General features: G+C 36.7%; 1 protein-coding gene across 12 annotated transcripts in view; it reads right to left on the bottom strand.

Moving 5' to 3' along the window:
- arap2 (ArfGAP with RhoGAP domain, ankyrin repeat and PH domain 2) overlaps positions 1 to 19,297 on the bottom strand; it is a 473,297-nt gene that overhangs the window by 188,339 nt on the left and 265,661 nt on the right. For all 12 annotated transcript variants that reach the window (XM_069924984.1, XM_069924989.1, XM_069924990.1 and 9 more), the window contains 3 exons: positions 13,773 to 13,955; positions 3,671 to 3,845; positions 2,279 to 2,410 (listed from right to left, as the gene is read on the bottom strand). In XM_069924984.1, the coding sequence (XP_069781085.1) occupies positions 2,279 to 2,410; positions 3,671 to 3,845; positions 13,773 to 13,955 (490 nt within the window). The remainder of the gene's footprint in view (positions 1 to 2,278; positions 2,411 to 3,670; positions 3,846 to 13,772; positions 13,956 to 19,297) is intronic.

Raw genomic sequence — 19,297 nt, 5'->3', positions numbered from 1 at the left:
TTCATGTTTTACTTCATGCATGGCCCACGGTAGGGCACTGAGGAGTATGGTACAACAGATGGATCTGGGAATAAAGATGCATAATTACCTGAAAGAGACATCACAGGTAGAAAGGGTTGCCCACACTCCAGGAACTAAGATACAGGGAAAGTTTAAATAGGTTAGGACTTTATTGCCTGGATCTTAGAAGGAGGGGAGATTTGATAGATGTATTTAAATTATGAGAAGTATAGACAAAGTAAATGTAGATGGGCTTTTTTTTTACACTGAGGGTAAATGAGATACAAACAAGAGGACATGGATTAAGGATGAAAAGGGAAAAGTTTAAGGGGAATTTCTTCACACAGAGAGTGGTGGGAGTGTGGAACAAGCTTCCAGCTGAAGAAGTGAATACGGGTTCAGTTTCAACATTTAAGAAGAATTTGGACAGGTACATGGATGGGAGGGCTATGGATTGGGTGCAGGTCAGTGCAACTAGGCAGAAAAATAGTTTGGCGCAGACTAGAAAGGCCAAAAGGCCTGTTTCAGTTCTCAAATATCTATGGTTCTAAGCCAGGACTAATGCTGGAATCCAGCAGATCGCCCTCGTACATCCACTCATCGCATGAAGTTAGAATCAGAATTTTTTGACATGAACATGTCACGAAATTCATTGTTTTGTGGCAGCGTCACAGTGCAAACATTTATATAAACTAACCTACAAAATACATAAAAATAATACAAGATAAAGTCAAAAGTAAGACAGTGTCTTTGGCTCATTGTTCATTCAGAAATCTGATGGCAGTGGGAAGAAGCTGTCCTTGTGCAGCTATGTGCTCGTCTTCAGGCTCCTGTATATTTTTCCCATTATGAGCAGAACAGAGTGGGCATGACCTGGGTGGTGGAGGTCCTTGAGGATAGAGGCTGCCTCTTGTCGATGTCCTCAATGGAGTGAAGACTGGTGCCCGTGAAGTTGCAGGGTGAGTTAACAACCCTCTGGAGTATTCTCTTGTTCTTGGCAAGGTGGAAAATATTGGTTCACATTTCACTGTGTTCCACGATCTGCATCAGATATGAGCGATGGTTTATTTCTCTGGCTTAAATTTGCATTCGGTATTTTTGGATTTCAACGCCACAGCAGAAAACATCTCTTAACACTGTGTGCATCACTTTGTAAATGTCATCTGTTCCATTCAGCAGTTGCAAGGTAGTTGTGGTCTGCTGAAACTATATGTTTTACCTGCAATCATGTTTGGATGATCAAACAATACCATTTGTTTACTGTGAACATACAAAGTGTGCAGCACAAGGGGAATGGACACAAGGAGCAACTGTACCACCTCTGGCTCAGATAAGGAGCAATAAAGTGGAGATTCACCTATGCTGTACTCCGCAACCCCAATCCTTCATTAAACTAAATTTGAATCTGCAGACAATAATATTGGACTTAAACTGTGGAAAGCAAATTTAGTTCAGATAACAAATTCTTATGTTGATACGACAAAGTGGATTTGATGAAAAGTAGGTTAGAGAAATTTCATTGTAGATGGAAGCAGAGGAGAAAGCAGGCCAGCATAACGTACTGGAGGGAAAGAGCAATCAGTACACACTGATAAAAGTGATAATACAGTACATTTCAGATTATCCAAAACGCTGGGGATCAGATGTGTATCGGTTAACCGCATGTTCCAGATATCTGATCTGCAGCCTAGTTTCGGCAGCAGAATTCTTGTATCTGATGACAACACCACCCCACCACCGTTGATGATCTTGCCCAGGCATTTGAGGTCCACGCTCAGACCCCCGCTACCACCCCACCGCCATTTATGGAATCTGCCCGGGAGCCCAAGGTCCCCACTCAAATCCCGACCCAGTAGCATCAGCATAAAACTTGTACAATATCAGCAGTTAAAACAACAATGAACAAGGGAAAGTTTTTCAAGCATGAAATAAAGTTTAATTCTTACCTTGAGTACATGAGAGCTCTGTTGAATTAAAAATGGCACTAACAGCACGTCAGAGTCCCACTTGAGCATGGTGGGTTAAAAAGAAAATCAACTCTTTTTCAAGATGTTACGCCATATCATCGCCACCAGAAATTTTCACAAATATCTGGTAATTTTCGTAAAGTGGGTTTCAGACAATGGGAAACTTGGTGTTACATTCTCCGCTGGAGGGAGGTTATATGGCTAATTCAGTTCCTCAATATTTGATTGCAGTTAAACTCAAAATATGCACCCTCATTAAGCAAGTGAGTTACACGCTGAAATGGAAATGCTGTCATTGAAAGATAACTCACCTTCCTTCAGTCTTTTCTCAGTTACTGCTTTGGTTGTGTTGACAGCTTTGTGCAGAAAGCCACAGAGAAAGGTGGACTGTGAATTATTAGAATGTGTGCCAGCTTCTGATAATGAATCAATCTTTGGAAGCACTAAGAACAGAAATCAAATTGTCAAAACCAGTTCAAATTTATAATGATCTTACAGTCATTTCTATTAGTGGGTTAACAGCACCATTCAAATTTTTGATCTGTTTCTGAAGTTGAACAGGCTGTATGAGAAAGCTTTAGTCCAAATGTTTCAGGAGTTCACAGCTGTTTATCAAATTCTCTGATTCCACGTGGAATATTAGTTGGCACAGGGCCAGTTCCTCAATGGTGCTCTTATGTCAGATCTGTGTGGCCTGGTCTTTTAAGGTGGCATCGCCTGCAATGTAAATGGTGCAGATGGAAAATGTAGTGCTGACAAAACCCACATTTTTCCATATTTCATAGGTTGTTTTTTTATCGCATAAAAGCTTGGGAGCTTAAAGCTTTTTGGCATTATTTCAGTTTTGAACAGCCTTTGATATCTAGCCGACAGATTCTTGAAGCCCAGCCTCTGTCAAAAAGAACAGGCACTGCATTCCTATTAAATAAAAGCAATCAATCATACAGCCTCCTTTACTGATTTGGATTCTCATCAGGTCTGCATATGAAATACACATAAGTGCTGGATAAACTTAGCAGGCCATGCAGCAACGACTGGAAGAAAAAGGTAACCAGTGTTTCAGGCCTAAGCCCTTTGCCAAGTTATTAGCAAAAAGCAGACAGGCGCACAAGCGAATAGGTGGTGGGAAAGGGAAGGAGGAGATGAGGGAGAAATAGGCAGGGGACGAGCACAGACAGACCATTAAGAGGCCATTGGTGGATATAGGTGGAAGGATAGAAGGGGATAAAAGCTGAGAAGTAATAAGGGGAGGAGGCAGCTCTGTGAAAGGAGTGGGAAGGGAAGGAGTGAGGAGCTGAAGGAAAGGAGACAAGAGGGATATTGAATGAGAAAGACATTGGGGGAGGTGTTTAACTAAAATTAGTAAAGTCACTATTAATGCGATCTGGTTGGACAGGCCCAGATGGAATATTAGATGTTGTCCCTCGATCTGCAGGTAGCCTTGGTTTGGCAGTGCACGAGGCCATGGATAGACATGTCAGTATGGGAATATGATTACCTTTATCTTTTACAAGATTGAGTCACATTTCACATTTGAAAAGTCCTCAAACAACAAGATTTCTTTTATTTAATCTATTCATAACCAATAATAGTGTGGCCCACAAATTTCATAGACTCAATTGAAAGGATAAATTTGAACATTATAGAGCAATTCCCACAATACAAAGAGTAGTGGATACAACCTTCAAACATAACAGTTTTACCTGAAAGTTTATTGTGAAACAGAAATTCCATTTGTAATCGTTGGCCAGCTTTCTGTGCCAACAGATAAGGGGTACTGTGAGTAGCTTCTCCTGTTGCACACATGACATCTGCCCCACTGAAAACAAGTGACAGAGTCTCCAAGATATCTTGTTTCATGACTGCTTGACACAAAGCCTAGAGGTGTACAAAAAGGTAGAAGACATGATGGTGAGCAGAGCACAGAATGGCATAATAACAAGAGGAAGTAAGAATTGCAAATAGGAAGGATAGAAGGCAGCTTCAATATAAGACCTTGCAGGCTTATGGAATAGAAAAGGCAAGTAACAAAGACTAAAGAAAGATAATACGAATTAGGTGAAAGGTCACACAAGGTATAAGCGTGGCAACAAACCTCCAGAACTATAAATGCTATTCGGAAAGATTACAATTATATAAGTTATAACCCTCAGGATATAAATGATTCATATAAAGCTTTTATTCAAAGTTATATAGTTTAGAATCCTTAAAAGATGATAATAAAATTGACAGATATTTTTCTCAAATATATTTGCCTATGTTATCTTTGGAAGAACAGATGGAGCTAAATTTTCCAATTGACCAGTCAGAAATTAAAGAAGTGATGAGAACATTGCAAAGTAATAAGGCACTGGGGGAAGATGGCTTTCCAGCTGAATTATATAAGGAATTAAAAGACCTATTACTTCCCTTATTTATGGATATAATCGAACAAGCATTGGAAAAACATACTTTACCTGAATCTTTTTCAATTGCAGTAATTACGATAATACAAAAAAAGACAAAAAATATCCTCTAAAGCCTGCTTCATACTGACCAATCTTTTTATTGAATACAGATAATAAAATTGTTGCAAAAGTCTTGCTAATAGAATAAATAATTGACTATCAAAGTTAATAAATGCCGATCAACAAGTTTTGTTAAAAAGAGATTAGCTGCTCATAATATGGCGAGATAGTTGAGTATTATCCATTTAGCGCCAAAAAAAGGAGATTTAAGTCTTGCCATAGCATTGGATGCAGTAAAGACATTTGAAAAATTGGAATGGGACTTTTTATTTAAAGTTCTGTAAAAATTTGGTCTTGGAAAATCCTTCAATAACTGGATTAAATTGCCCCATTTTATATATAAAGATCAAGTAGACAAGGATGTCCTTTGTCACTAACATTATTTGTATTAGCAACTGAACCTCTTGCAGAAATAATTAGATGAGGTGTGTCCATTCAGGGATTCAAAGTTTGTCATGAAGAGCATAAAATTATTTGTTTGCAGACGATGCATTGATTTATTTGCCTGAACCTGAATTATCCTTAAGACATTTACATTTTACGTTGAAGGATTGTGGAGAAGTTTCAGGATATAAAATAAACTGGGATAAAAGTGAGGTTATACCCTTTACTAAAGGAGACTATATGCAATGTCAAAGAAATACTCAATTTAAATGGCTGAAAAATGGGATTAGGACCGATGATAATTTGAAGAATTTATATAAATTGAATTATTTACTTTTGCATCATAAAGTCAAGAAAGATTTAAAAAAAGATGTTATCTATTACTTTAATAGGGAGAGTAAAGTGTATAAAGGTGAATATTTTTCCAAGAATTCAATAACCTTTTCAGACATTACTTATTTCAATACCTCAGAATTTTTTTTAAGGAGTTTAAAAATGGGTGCGAAAAATTTTATGGAAAGGAAAAATGTCTTGAGTATTGATGTAGAAATTAACATGGAAATATGATATGGGGGATTGCAACTTCTAGACTTCAACAATTATAGGGCAGCTCAATCATGATTTATTGGGTCCTTTTGTCGAGGGAGAGACCAGGCCAGCATGAGTCAACACAGAATTATGAAAAATCAGATGCAGCTTTTATCTACAAATGGAATCCAAGACTAATGACAGGAATTAAAGATACACTTTTATTAAAGCATTTTATAGATATTTGGGGTAAGATAGATACCTATCTCAGAGACAACCAGTTTTGGAAATTATGGTCTGATAAAGGAATTAGAGTCATTGAAGATTATTGTGAACAAGGACAAGTTAATGTCCTTTACTTGATTGAAGGATAAATATCGAATATCTAGGAATGTGCTTTTTTGCTATTTTCAAATTTTAAAAATTCAGAGATAAACTACGATCAGAGAGATTATGCCCACTTGTAGTGAAGTGGAAACTCTTATTAGATGAGGGACTGGAAATATAATTCTGCAAAGAGCAACTTCTAAACCCGGGCTTGAAAATCTAAACAAAAATGGGGACAGGATTTCAATATTATAATAGATGAACACACGTGGATAGATTTATGTAGAGGTTGTATGGCTAATACAATCAATGTACAATATAGATTAGTACAGTATAACTTTATGCATCAATTAAATATCATGCCATATAAGTTGCATAAAATAAAATTGGATCTATCAAATAAGGGTTTTAGGTACGGTATAGAAGAAGGTACGTTTCTGCACTCTACGAGGATGTGTCCGAAAGTAAGAACTTTTTGGGTGAAAGTAGGGGAACTATTGGAATAAATTACTGGTATTTCATACCCACAAAACCCTGATTTGTTCTTATTAGGGAACATGGAAGGGATGAACCCTAAATTGAAACTTACATTAAATCAAAAGACATTTGTGAAAATAGTGGCAAGAAAGGGTATTGCAGTTACTATGAAATTGGATTTGTGTTTATTTTGTTTTACGCATACATGGACTTCATATTTGTAAATATATATTGTACTTATTCCTCAATTTATGTGTTTTTTTTTCTAATGGAATACACTTTTTGAATTTCTGCACGTAAGTTGAGGAATAAATATAATATATATTTACAAATATGAAGTCCATATATGCAAAAGATAGGAACGGTTGATTAATTTTATCTCTTCCGATCCGCTGGATGCTATGATGCCACTTGTGTAATGAGTTAAGAAACATGTTTGTTTGATAAAGTCCTTGGTGCCCCATAGCCTATCTGAGTATAATCCAGTAATTCTATTTGTTTCTTTTCTTTAATATGTTGCTATATAATATGAAAATATGTAAGCACTGTTTGTTGATTTTGCTTTGGGGTTGGGATTACGGAGGGTTAGTTAAGGGAATGGGTATAATTTCTTTATTTGTAGTCAGTATGTATACAAATGATTATATACTACATGAATTAAAACTTAAAATAAAGTATTTAAAATGAAAGAGGAAGTCAAAGTCAATTGTCCAGACAAAATACCACTGTGTGACAAAACAGAGCATCACAACAAAAATACCTAATTATTGAATAATTTTCTGGCCCATTTGTACGTATTCTGCTGGACCAAAAGATCATGGTTGACCATTAAGATCAGCATAAGAGAAATGTTGAAAACTAGTTTTAAGAAAACTGTAACAGGAAACTTGGAGAACACCAACAAAACTGGAAAGAGTCAAGATCAATTAAGGAAAGGGGGGGGGGGGGGAAATATTATGTTTGATTTTTGGAATTTCAAGTTGTAACCAGAAAGCTAGATAAGGACAAATCAATTGTTTCGCTGTCTGTACATCTCTCCTGACCCCTGGGAATATGCCACTGAAAAGATTATTAAACAAAATGATAGTACCGCGAACAAACCAGAAACTGGTTATGCAAGTACTTTGTGCGCCTTCTCACTCCACTCATAATATCTTGCTTAAACCGATTAAGTAAACATTCAAATTGATAAGTCTGTAATGTATTAAATCGCAGTTTCAATTTAGTCAAAGCTATTTTCTGATCTTCTGAAATTCCTTCTCCAGTTCATCAATTTGCTTTTCTAATTTAAGACTTTCAGCCATATATCCTTTCTTAACTTTAGTAGTATAACTAATTATTTGCCCTCTTAAATAAGCTTTTAACGCATCCCATAATACAAAATGACTTTTACTGAATTAGCATTTTCAATTAAGAAAAAATCAATCTGTTCTTTAACAAAAGTAACAAACTCAAGTTTTTTCAACAACATTGTATTAAATCTCCATCTATAGGATGAATATACTACCTCTGAACTTTCTTAAGAAAAAAATAATAAAGAATGATCTGATATAACTCTACTCTTATATTCTGCCTGTAATACCTTTCCTTGTAAATGTGCTGATATTAAAAAATATCTAGTCTAGTAAAGGAATTATGTCGAGAAGAATAAAAAGAAAAATCTTTCTCTGTAGGATTAATCCTTCTCCAAATATCTACCAAATTTAAATCTTTTATTAAAGCCCTAATTTGTATCACCATCTTTGATTTTCTAATACATTTTGAGGATTTATCCATCAAAGGTTCCCAAACACAATAAAATTTCCCCCCCCACAACTAAAATATTTTCATTAGCTTGACTTAATAACAAAAAAACGTCTGAAATAAAACACTCATAATCTACATTAGGTGCATAGATATTAAAGTAAAGATTTTACAGTCCACTTTTAAAACCCTCCCAGCATTCCCCTCTACAGTACGCAACTCAAAAGATAAGTTCTTATGAACTAAACTCACTACGCCTTTTGCCTTAGAATTAAATGAAGAAAAAAAACATGACCAACCCAATCTCTTTTCAATTTCAAATGCTCTTTTTTGGACAAATGTGTTTCTTGTAAAAAAGCAATATCAATTTTCATTTTTTTGATATAAGCTAAAACTCGGTTTCACTTAATTGGATTATTTAATCCCTGAACATTAAAAGTTGCAAATTTCAAACTAGACATTTTAACAAACTAACAATATAATCACTTAATACAAAAAAATCACTCTCCTACTAATAAATGAAATCCACTCTCCCTCCCCTAATATTATAGAAAAAGTTTATATAAAAAGAAATATAATTAATTCCCCCAAAAAAGGGGAAAAAAAAACACCCAAAGGTAGTAACTTCCTAAAAAACTGGGTGTGGTAAGCCCCACCAGTGGCAGATGACTATCAAAGAAATGAGTGCCATCCACCTGCCCCCAGCCAGAGATACAATATATATAATAATGTAATTCAACATCATAAAAATATTCAGCCCAGCGACCCCAGTCTCAATAACTGGTTCAAATCTTCAACATCAATAAGACTGTGTGTCAAAACCTCCTACTTTCCATCTTTCCCATTCTTTCCATTCTGTCCATTTCCATTTCCATTGGCCCTTCTTTTAGGCGACGACAGCGAGACTCTTCCCTGACCACATAATGAATTAGCAAAAACCAATGCATCATGATCATTCTCAAAAAATTGAGATTAATAATTGCCATAAAAAACCTTCAACACAGCAGGGTATTAAAAAGCAAATTTATATCCTTTCCACCACATCGCATCTTTGGCCAAATTGAACTCCCGTCGACATCTAATAATTTCTTGACTCAAATCTGCATAGAAAAAACTTTATTATTCTGACTCATCATTGGAGCTTGACTTTGTCGTGCCTTCTGTACCACCAATCGTAGAATCATTTCTCTATCCTGATAGTTCAGGCACTGAATTAAAACTGCTCGTGATGGCTGTCCCAGTAATGGATTCTTCCTTAGTGCTCCATGTGCCCTCTCCAATACTAAATCACCTGGAAATAACTCTTTACCCAACATCTTGGGGATCCAGTCCTTAAAAGTTTATTGGATCTGCTCCTTTAATATCTTCTGGAAGACCCACAATTTTTAAATTATTTCTCTGACTTTGATTTTCCAATGAATCAATCTTTTTCCCCAATCCACAAACGAATCTTCCACTTTCTCTATTTTATCCTTATTACGTACAACTTGCTCCTTACATTCAGAGAAAGCTATCACAAGTTTTTTTTTAATTTCCTGTACTACAACCACTGAAGTAAGGCATTTATTAACATCTTTCTTAAGTGTGGATACATCTTCAGACACATTAAACATTGTAGTTTGCATTTGGCTCATTTGGTGAGACATATTATCCATATGGCAGGCAATCCCTTCCAAAACAGTAAAAATAGAGTTCAGTCCAGATTCCAGTACCACCTTCTATAAAATCCTCCTCCAGTTGTTCCTGTGAACTGGCTGTTAAAGGTAGGTCTTCTTCTTCTTCTTCTTGTTCCACCATTGTCAGACCTTTTCCCGTGCGGCTGCGGGTCTGCACACCCGACAATGGCACCCCGAACACATCAGGGCGCCGCCGCTCATGCCCACCCACAGCCCACTAAGTCGCAGACCGTGGGGCAGCACGCATGACCGGTAGGGTCACAGGCCACGCAGGGGCAATGTCCAACGCCTTCCTGCGTACCCCCGTCTCCCCGACAACAGCGCAGTCTCAAGGGCCCTTTGTTCAGTCGGATCACCCACGCGCCCGACATTACAAACGCGCGGGTCAACATCGGCCGATTTCACCAACAAGCCAGCACCATCTTGCGGAGACAAGACCGGCACGGGCATAATACTCAACCTAACCGGAGTTAGGTTGGAAGTTCCTGACAGCATCTCCATGGTTCCAGCTGGACAGCACTTTTAAAAAGTAGTTTTTTCTGTAGTCGAGTCTTAGGTTTTTTTATATGAGCCGCCATTATAGAGAAATAATGTACTTAGAAGTAAAAACAAAACGTTTATATACTTAAAGTTTAAAAACGGGTATTAAAAAAAAACTGGCTGGGGAGGAGTAGGACCGCATGTTTGTCCTCTACGCCATCTTGGTGCGCCCCCAAAACAGGTTACAAAACAAAAAAAAAATCTGGAGTTGAAACAAATGGGTCATTTTCAGCTTGAGAGGGTGACTTGAGTGGAATGCTGTAGGGTCAGTGCCTTTGCCACAGTGGCTTATAATCTATATTGATTATCTGGATGAGGGGTCCAAGTGTTGCATATTGAAGCTTGCTGATGATGCGAAGCAAGGTGTGGAGTGTGAGATAGACAGATCTATTCAGGCTGTGGATGGGGTAGGATGTGTCCATGGAAACTTTGGAAACCATGAAACCTGCTTTCGGAGATTTTTTCTTTAAATTCGGAGAGATTGACAGATAATGGTGTTCATAGGCATCCTTGGTACACAAATCTAAGGAAATTATTATGTAGGTTCATCAAGCATGAAGGAAGCAAATGGTGCATTGGTCGACACTGCAAGAGAATTTGGGTGTCTTGCTTCAATTAGGTAGAGTCCTAGAGAGATAAGATCTGGAATATTGTGTGCAGGAGGTATTCCTATCTGAGGAAGGCTACATTTTCTCCAAAGGTATATGTGAATGTTCCAGATTGATTTCTGACATTTTGCAAGATGGGGAGGACAGGAGGTGGTTATTTTATTCAGGGGTGATTGGCAGATTCTGCATCTTCTCCCTTAAATGTATAAGATGTGATTGGATTGAAGCATAAAAAAAAAATTCTGGAACACTTAAGAGGATGGATATTTTCCCTCTTAGGGTGCCATGGACCAAGGATTGCAGTGGAGATCAGAGGACATTTGTTCAGCTAGTGAATCTCGGGAATTCGTTTGACATGAGAGCTATGGGGGCTCAGTCATCAAATATGCTTGAGACAGGAATGGAATTCTTTTGGAAAGAAGATAAGAAGGTGCCTTGTTAACATACACACAGCATATGGACAAAATACTGAATGTGTCCATCCTGGATACACTCTCTTCCTCCTCTTCCTATCAGGGAGAAGATTAAAGAAAGCAAAATTGTACACTGACAGGCTTAATCACAGATGGCAGAATCACAGACAGCAATTAGGAAGCATACAGGAGGGAGAGAGATCAGCAAGATCAGTGGTGTCACAAAAACAACCTTGCATTCAATGCTAGCAAAACAAGGAGCTGATTGTGGACTTTAAGGGGAAATGAGGAGAACTCAAATATCTCCACATTGAGGGGTGAGCAGTGGAGAGGGTCAAGAATGTCAATTTCCTGAGTGTCAACTCTGAGAATCTGTCCTGCGGCCTCCATGTTGATGCAATCATGAAGAAGGTTCGTCAGAACAGGAAAAAAAGCTTGAGAGAGTTGGTACTCGATTCCGGGCACCATTCCTCAATCTATCAAGGACATTTATAAGATGTGGTATCTTAAGTAAGCAGTCTCTATCCTCAAGGATGCACTACATATAACCATATAACCATTTACGGAGCGGAAACAGGCCATGTTTTTGTGCGCCCTCTTCAGGCATTGGTCCCGGTAGATCTTCATTCAATAACGATGGGCGAATTCGGTTCCAGCTAAATATTTGCACTGTTCTTTCTTTGGCTTGGCTTCGCGGACGAAGATTTATGGAGGGGGTAAAAAGTCCACGTCAGCTGCAGACTCGTTTGTGGCTGACAAGTCCGATGCGGGACAGGCAGACACGATTGCAGCGGTTGCAGGGGAAAATTGGTTGGTTGGGGATGGGTGTTGGGTTTTTCCTCCTTTGCCTTTTGTCAGTGAGGTAGGCTCTGCGGTCTTCTTCAAAGGAGGTTGCTGCCCGCCAAACTGTGAGGCGCCAAGATGCACGGTTTGAGGCGATATCAGCCCACTGGCGGTGGTCAATGTGGCAGGCACCAAGAGATTTCTTTAGGCAGTCCTTGTACCTTTTACTCTGTATGCTTTGGCCCCTCTACTTTGTTCAGCTATATACATGTTAGAGATGTTTTGCTAGATTGCTCTCAGAGGAACTCTCCTCACTGTACCAAATGTAATGTGACCAAAAATTTGAACCTGAACTTGTCATCATTGAAATGAAATGAGTTATCAGATGCTTTGTGTGATGTCTGCCACATTGCAGGCACCTCATATCATCTTTAACTTTGTGGATCTTTAGAATAAATCTTACATCCAATGTTAGTTTCTGAGCTGGTGGTAAGAGATCAAACAAAATATTCAAAAAGCTCTAAGAATAAATCTTTTACACTCCAGAAAGAGAAGTTATATTAATGAAACTTCTAGAAATTTCATGGTTCTGAAAAAAAATGGCTTTCAAAGTATTGCCTCTGGACTATAAATGTAATGAGAGCCAGAGAAAATGAACGAGTACCAAGAAGAACAAGCTGGCAAATCATTCACAGGAGGTAATGACAGGCTATCACATATTTCTGGAGCAAGAGAGCAGTATATTTGAGTTGCTGCTCATAGTAGATCCAGTGAATAAATGAGGTTCATTGTCATAAACAGTACATAGGTATTGAGTTGAAAATCGTAGACAGCTTTAAATTCCGAGGGATAAACATCTTCAGGGATTTGTCCTGAACCACTCACGTCAACTTAATGGCTAAGAAAGTGAATCAATGGCATTACTTCCACAGAAGCACTAGGAAATTTGGCATGTACCCTGCATCTCTTAACAACTTTTAACTTCTAAAGGTACACCACTGAAAACATTTGACGAGGATGTGTCACAGTTCCATCCAAGACCCTCAGAAACTGCAAAGATGTGAATGTGGCTCAGCCATCACACAAAACCAACCCCTCCCCACACCATTCACTTCATTTATAACTGTTGCCTTCAGGTAGAAGGTACAGAGCTGAAGTATGGCATCTCGAGGTTCAATAACAAATCATTTTTTTCCAACAAGTTTCAGGATACTGAACCTCCCCATACTACCCTTCCCATCACACTATGCCAAAATCACCAAAACTCTGTCTACAGCACTGCCAATGCACAATTCTTTTGCACCTATGGATTATTGTCAATGCTATTTGATTTTTTTTTCCCCTCTTCCTTTATGTTTCTATATGATGTTGGCTGCCTTCTTGAGGGAGTGCATCATGCCAATGTATTCAAGGGGCAGATTAAATCAATGGAGCCAAAAAAGAACATAAAATGCTGAAAATACTCAGCAGAAGATGCACACATAATCTGTAGAGAGATAAAAGCATTGTCAATCATTTAAATGAATGACCTTTTATCAGAACTGTTCTGATGAAAGGTCCTCAACCTGTAACACTGACTCTACTTCTCCTGCTTCTGTTCCAGATTTTAAGAAACTGTGGATTTTCCTTTTTGACCTTTTGGAGAAACTGTCGGTAACCAATTTGGAAATATTACTATAAAATATATATATATATTTTAAAATCAACAAAACACTTTTTAACCACAAAATGTACTAAGAAATAAAAACATAATTCAGAAGAAACTACTTCAGCAAACATCAAGTCACGCAGAACATGTTTGGGCCGGAACATGTGTTACCTTGTTCAGTTCTTCCTGTGTTAGAAATGACGAGAGCTTTCTTCGATACTTTCCTTCCTTGTATTTTTGTGTGATGAATTCAAGTCGTTGGTTGGGTGGAGCATCCATGTCCAGCTCTTCACTTGATTTGAGATTTGCTGCCCAAAAGCTGTTAGCTGCTTTATTTCCCACTACAATGAAAAGCTGCAATACAAGGAAGGGACACAGCCATTAAATGTCTGGAACTTTTGGAACAAATATTTTCATTGCTTTCTAATTTCAAAATTTGCATTTATCAAGTACTTTTTAATTGACATTGGTGGTCCAGGCCAATTACATTTAATCAGGTCTATGTGCAAATCGGCAAGGGGTGTGAATGGTCAATATTAAATTGACTTGCAGTTATACACGTGGATCAATTTAGATTCAATTCCAGCATAGGATGTTTAAGTTGCGTTCAACCATTACAGTTTAATACCCAATTCTAAATTGAATATTCTATCCAGCAAATTTTAAATTACAGCAATCTCAATCAAAAACATCAAACACATTAGTCAATAGAAAAACATTAAAGCTGACTTGCATCAATATGTACAATTTTACTTTTGGCACAGTGGATCACTTTTTCTTTATTTTTAACACTTGCCTGATTTTTTTTGTAACCCATCTCATCTTCCACCTTCCAGGTTTGTGATAAGATTTACAATGGCAGCAATGTACATTGCCACTGGGTACTGATGACCAGTTGTACAGTATATCGAACTATAAAACTTTACAGAATAGAAACAGGTCCTTTTGGCCCTTCTAGTCTGTGGCAAATAATTTTTCTGCCTAGTCCATAGCCCTCCATACCTCTCCCATTCATGTACCTGTCCAAATTTTTCTTAAATGTTAAAATTAAGCCCTCATTCGCCATTTCAGCTGACAACTTGTTCCGCACTCCCACCATTCTCTGTGCGAAGAAGTTTCCCCTTATGGTTCCCCCTTAACTTTTCCCCTTTCACCCTTAACCCATGTACTCTGGTTTGTGTTTCACCTACCCTAAGTGGAAAAAGCCTACCTCTATTTACTCTGTCTAGACCCCACATAATTTTAAATACTTCTATCAAATCTCCCCTCATTCTTCTATGCTCCAGGGAATAAAGTCCTAATCTGTTTAACCTTTCCTTGTAACATCAGTCCTGAAGTCCAGGCAACATCCTAGTAAATCTTCTCTGCACTCTTTCTACCTTATTGATATCTTTCCTGTAATTAGATGACCAAAACTGCGTACAGTACTCCAAATTTGGCCTCACCAATGTCTTAAACAACTTTAACATAACATCCCGACTCCTGTACTAATTACTTGGATTTATGAAGGCCAACATGACAGAAGCACTTTTTACAACCCTATCTACCTGTGATGTTACTTTCAGGGAATTATATATCTGTACTCCCAGATCTCTCTGTCCTACTACAATCCTTAGTGCCCTACTATTTACCTTTTTTGGTTTGTCCTTCAAAAATGTGACACCTCTGCATTAAATTCCATCTGCCATTTTTCAGCACATTTTTTCCAGCTGGTCCAAATCCATCTGCAAGCTTTGAAAACCTTCTTTGCTGTCAACAATGCCTCCAATCTTAGTATGATCTGCAAACTTGCTGATCCAATTTACCACATTATCCTCCAGATCATTAATATAGATGACAAATAACAATGGTCCCAACACCAATCCCTGATGCACACCACTAGTTACAGGCCTCCAGTCTGAGAAGTAATCATCTACGCCCATACTTTGGTTTCTCCCATCCAGCCATTGTCAAATCCATTTTACTACTTCACCATGAATACCTAGCATCTGAACATTCTTGACTTATATCTCATGTGGGACCTTGTCTTTTCTTTTGCAATCTTTTAAGTTTCAGATTTATAAACATAAAAATGATACAAAGAGATCTGGATTTCATTAACAACAGTTAAAATATACAAACACAGACATCGACCAACATATGTAAACTGAGCCTCCCAATCTCTTAAAGGCCAAACAAGAAAAATAATCAATTTTATTACAAAAATATCCCCCTATCAAAGAATCAAAACAAAAAAGACAAAAGCTGGGCTACCATGTTTCAGTGGTTAAACAATTATTTTGTGGTTAATTCCTCTCCTCTAAACTCACAAAATAATTATGAAAATGATTCAGAAAGCATCAAATTACATCATATGAACATGTTGAACAAATGGCCTCCATATTTCTTCGAATTTAACCCTTCTATTACCACTTCTAATTTTTTCTAAATTTAATTATGCTATTGTTTGGGCAAACTTTTGAAACATAGTAGGTGGTTTAGGGTCTTCCCATTTGAGTAGAATGGATCTCCTGGCTATTAAAGTAACAAATGTAATCACACAACAAGTTGAAGCAGGTAAGTGGCCAGAATCCAAAACTGGTAGTCCAAAAAGTGCTGAAATAGGACGAGGTTGTAAGAATATGAGCAAAACTGCTGAAATAATATCAAAGATATCTTTCCAATATTTTTTTCAGGGAAGAGCAGGACCTAAACATATGTGTCAGGGAAGCCATTTCAGAATTACATCTGTCACAGATAGGGTTTATAAGGGCATAAAAAAATGAGCGAGCTTTTCCTTGGACATATGGGCCCTATGAAGCACCTTAAACTGTATCAAAGACTGTGGAGCATACATTGAAGAAGAGTCAACTAATTTGAGAATTTTCTACCATGTCTCCATAGGTAAAGGTATCTGAAGTTATCTTTCCCATTCATTCTTAATTTTGTCAGAAATCACTGGGTGTATTTTCAGGATCAAATCATAAATTGTTGCTATTAAATTCTACTGAAAAGGATTTAAACGTAAAATTTTAATTGGTAACTTCAGTCTGATGTGGTATCGGAAAAGTAGGTAAAATAACATTTAAAAAGTTCCTAATCTATAGATATCTGAAAAAATGTGATCTAGGCAAATTATCTTTATTAGAAAACTGCTCAAAAGACATGAGACAATTATCCATAAATAAATCATGAAAACATATTATTCCCTTTGTACCATAAAAGAAAAGCTTGATCAATTCTAGATAGTTGGAAGAAAAAATTAGATAGAATAAGACTTGAGAAGTTAAATTTGTTCAATTCAAAAAATTTATGAAATTGAAATCATAATCGAGGGACCTTTACTAAATACCATGTAATCAACATCCATAGCCTTTCCTTCATCAACTTTCCTGGTAACCGCCTCAAAAAACTCTAAGATTGATTTATCATCATACATATGGAACAATAAACCTCCTTGTTAAATAAAACCTACCTTCAAAAATCTATAAGAAATAGAGGTTTGGCTCTATTTATTTATAGCTTTTACTACTGGGCAGTGAACATATTAAAATAACATTTTGGACTTGTTACAATAATCAGCTCGATTGTCCAACATGGGTCACACTGAAGTTAAAATCGGCAAGAAAATTCTCCATTACTGCACTACTTTTTCTTTAATTAAGTTAATTAAATTAATTGATAATCCAGTAGTTAAACATACAGTGAGAATCTGGTTGCAATTCAGAAAATATTTGCTTTCAGGGGTTTATTTCTTTCCAGTCCTATTTTATTCAATTACTTCTTTTCAACATTCAATAAACGATTTAACTTTTTATTACTGGTATAGAATAGGTATTATAAGTTTTAAAGATTTATTTATTGACAATAGTCTTACTTCATTTGAACAATTAGCAAGTAAATTTGCTTTTCCTAAAATTCATTTTTTTTAGGAAATTGCAGATTAGAAACTGTCTCCATTCTCAATTACCTGAGTTTCCAAATGCTCATGACCAGGATATTGTTGATGCTATTTTTAATTTACAACCTTCACAAAAATGTTTAACATCTACTATTTATGATATGTTGAGAAATTGCATCAAGCTCCTTTGGATAAAATTAAAAAAGCATGAGGACAGGCCTTACATTTTTCAATATCTGAAGAGAGTTGGGATTTGATTTTTAAATTGGTTAATACATCATCATTATGTGCTCGTCATTCTCTCTTACAATTTAAAGTAGTCCATAGAGCTCACAAGTCCAAAGACAAACTTCCTCATATCTAACCAAATGTGAGTCTTCATTGTGACAGATGTAACAATGGGGATGTTACATTAATCCATATGTTTTGGACTTTCACATATGCCTTAAAACTTATAAATTGTCTTGTTCAAACCATTAGAGATTAATATGTAGTGATTTTTTTTTAAGAATCCCCCTTAACAGCCTGATAGAAAACAAAGGAAGCAAAAAAAGAGAACATCTGGATATTATTTAACTAAAAACTTAATAAGACAATCAAATAAAAATTTGACTTTCCAGGTAACAATACTGCTATGAATCAATGTTTTTAAAAATTGAACTTGCCAAAAATTTCTATTCAAATAATTCTGGACTGAAAATGAGAGCCTCATCCTTTAGTTGTTCTTTTCGGCAAGATAATGGCATGACTTTAATGGCAAATAAACATCAAATAATATCCTTTAATTCCCTTATGGCAAGACGTGTAATACTACTTAGGTGGAAGGATGCTCCTCTCCTCATTCACGTGCAATGATTATGTGAAGTTATGTTTTGCCTTAATCTAGAAAAATACAATGCTCTGTAACTGATAATAATTTTCAAAATATGTGGGGACCATTCGTGAACTATTTTCAGAATTTTTAGGAACAATAACAATTTTAATGATAATTTTATGTTCTTTCTTCACGTTTTCTTTTTATGAAGCACAGTATTAATCTTCTCACCATACAACTCTGGCCAAGGTAGTGTGGATAGATATATATAATAAAATATTTCAAATCATTCTTTATATCAAAGTTTAGAAGTGATGAGTGATATGGGTACTGATTATAATAGCTTTGCAAAAAGTGTTGTGTTACTTTCTGTACTTATTATGTATTCCATAAATACAATGTGTTTACATGTTTTATTATTATTAAATCAATAAAAAGATTTAAAAAGGAAGAAAAAGATTGGCTAAACATGACCTACCTTGGAACAAAACTATGCTGAATGTTTCTAATCAGTCCCTGGCTATCCAAATACTTGAATATCCAATCATTCAGAACATCTTCCATTAATTTCCCTACTACTAATGTTAGGTTCACTGGCCTGTAATTCCCAAGGTTACTTTTGGAGACATTTTTTTAAATAACAGAACAATATAAGCTAATCTCCAATCCTCCACCAACAATCCCACAGCAAACCGATTCCTGAGGCACACCTCTAATCACAGGCCTCCAGTCTGAGAAGCGATCATCCACCACCACCCTGTGGTTTCTTCCATCCAGCCTTTGTCAAATATAGTTCACTACTTCACCATGAATACCTAGTGACTGAACCATCCTGACTAACCTACCTTGTAGTATTTTGTTAAAGGCCTTACTAAAATCCATGTAGACAACATCCACATCCTTTCCTTCGTCAACTTTCCTGATAACTTCCTTGAAAAACTCTGTAAGATTGGTTAAACATGACCTACCATGCACAAAGCCATGTTGACTATACCTAATTAG

This window comes from Narcine bancroftii, chromosome 3 (genome assembly GCF_036971445.1).
Source record: "Narcine bancroftii isolate sNarBan1 chromosome 3, sNarBan1.hap1, whole genome shotgun sequence".
Taxonomy (NCBI): domain Eukaryota; kingdom Metazoa; phylum Chordata; class Chondrichthyes; order Torpediniformes; family Narcinidae; genus Narcine; species Narcine bancroftii.
Note: the sequence above shows the minus strand (reverse complement) of the source record. Positions and strands in the feature narration are given on the sequence as shown.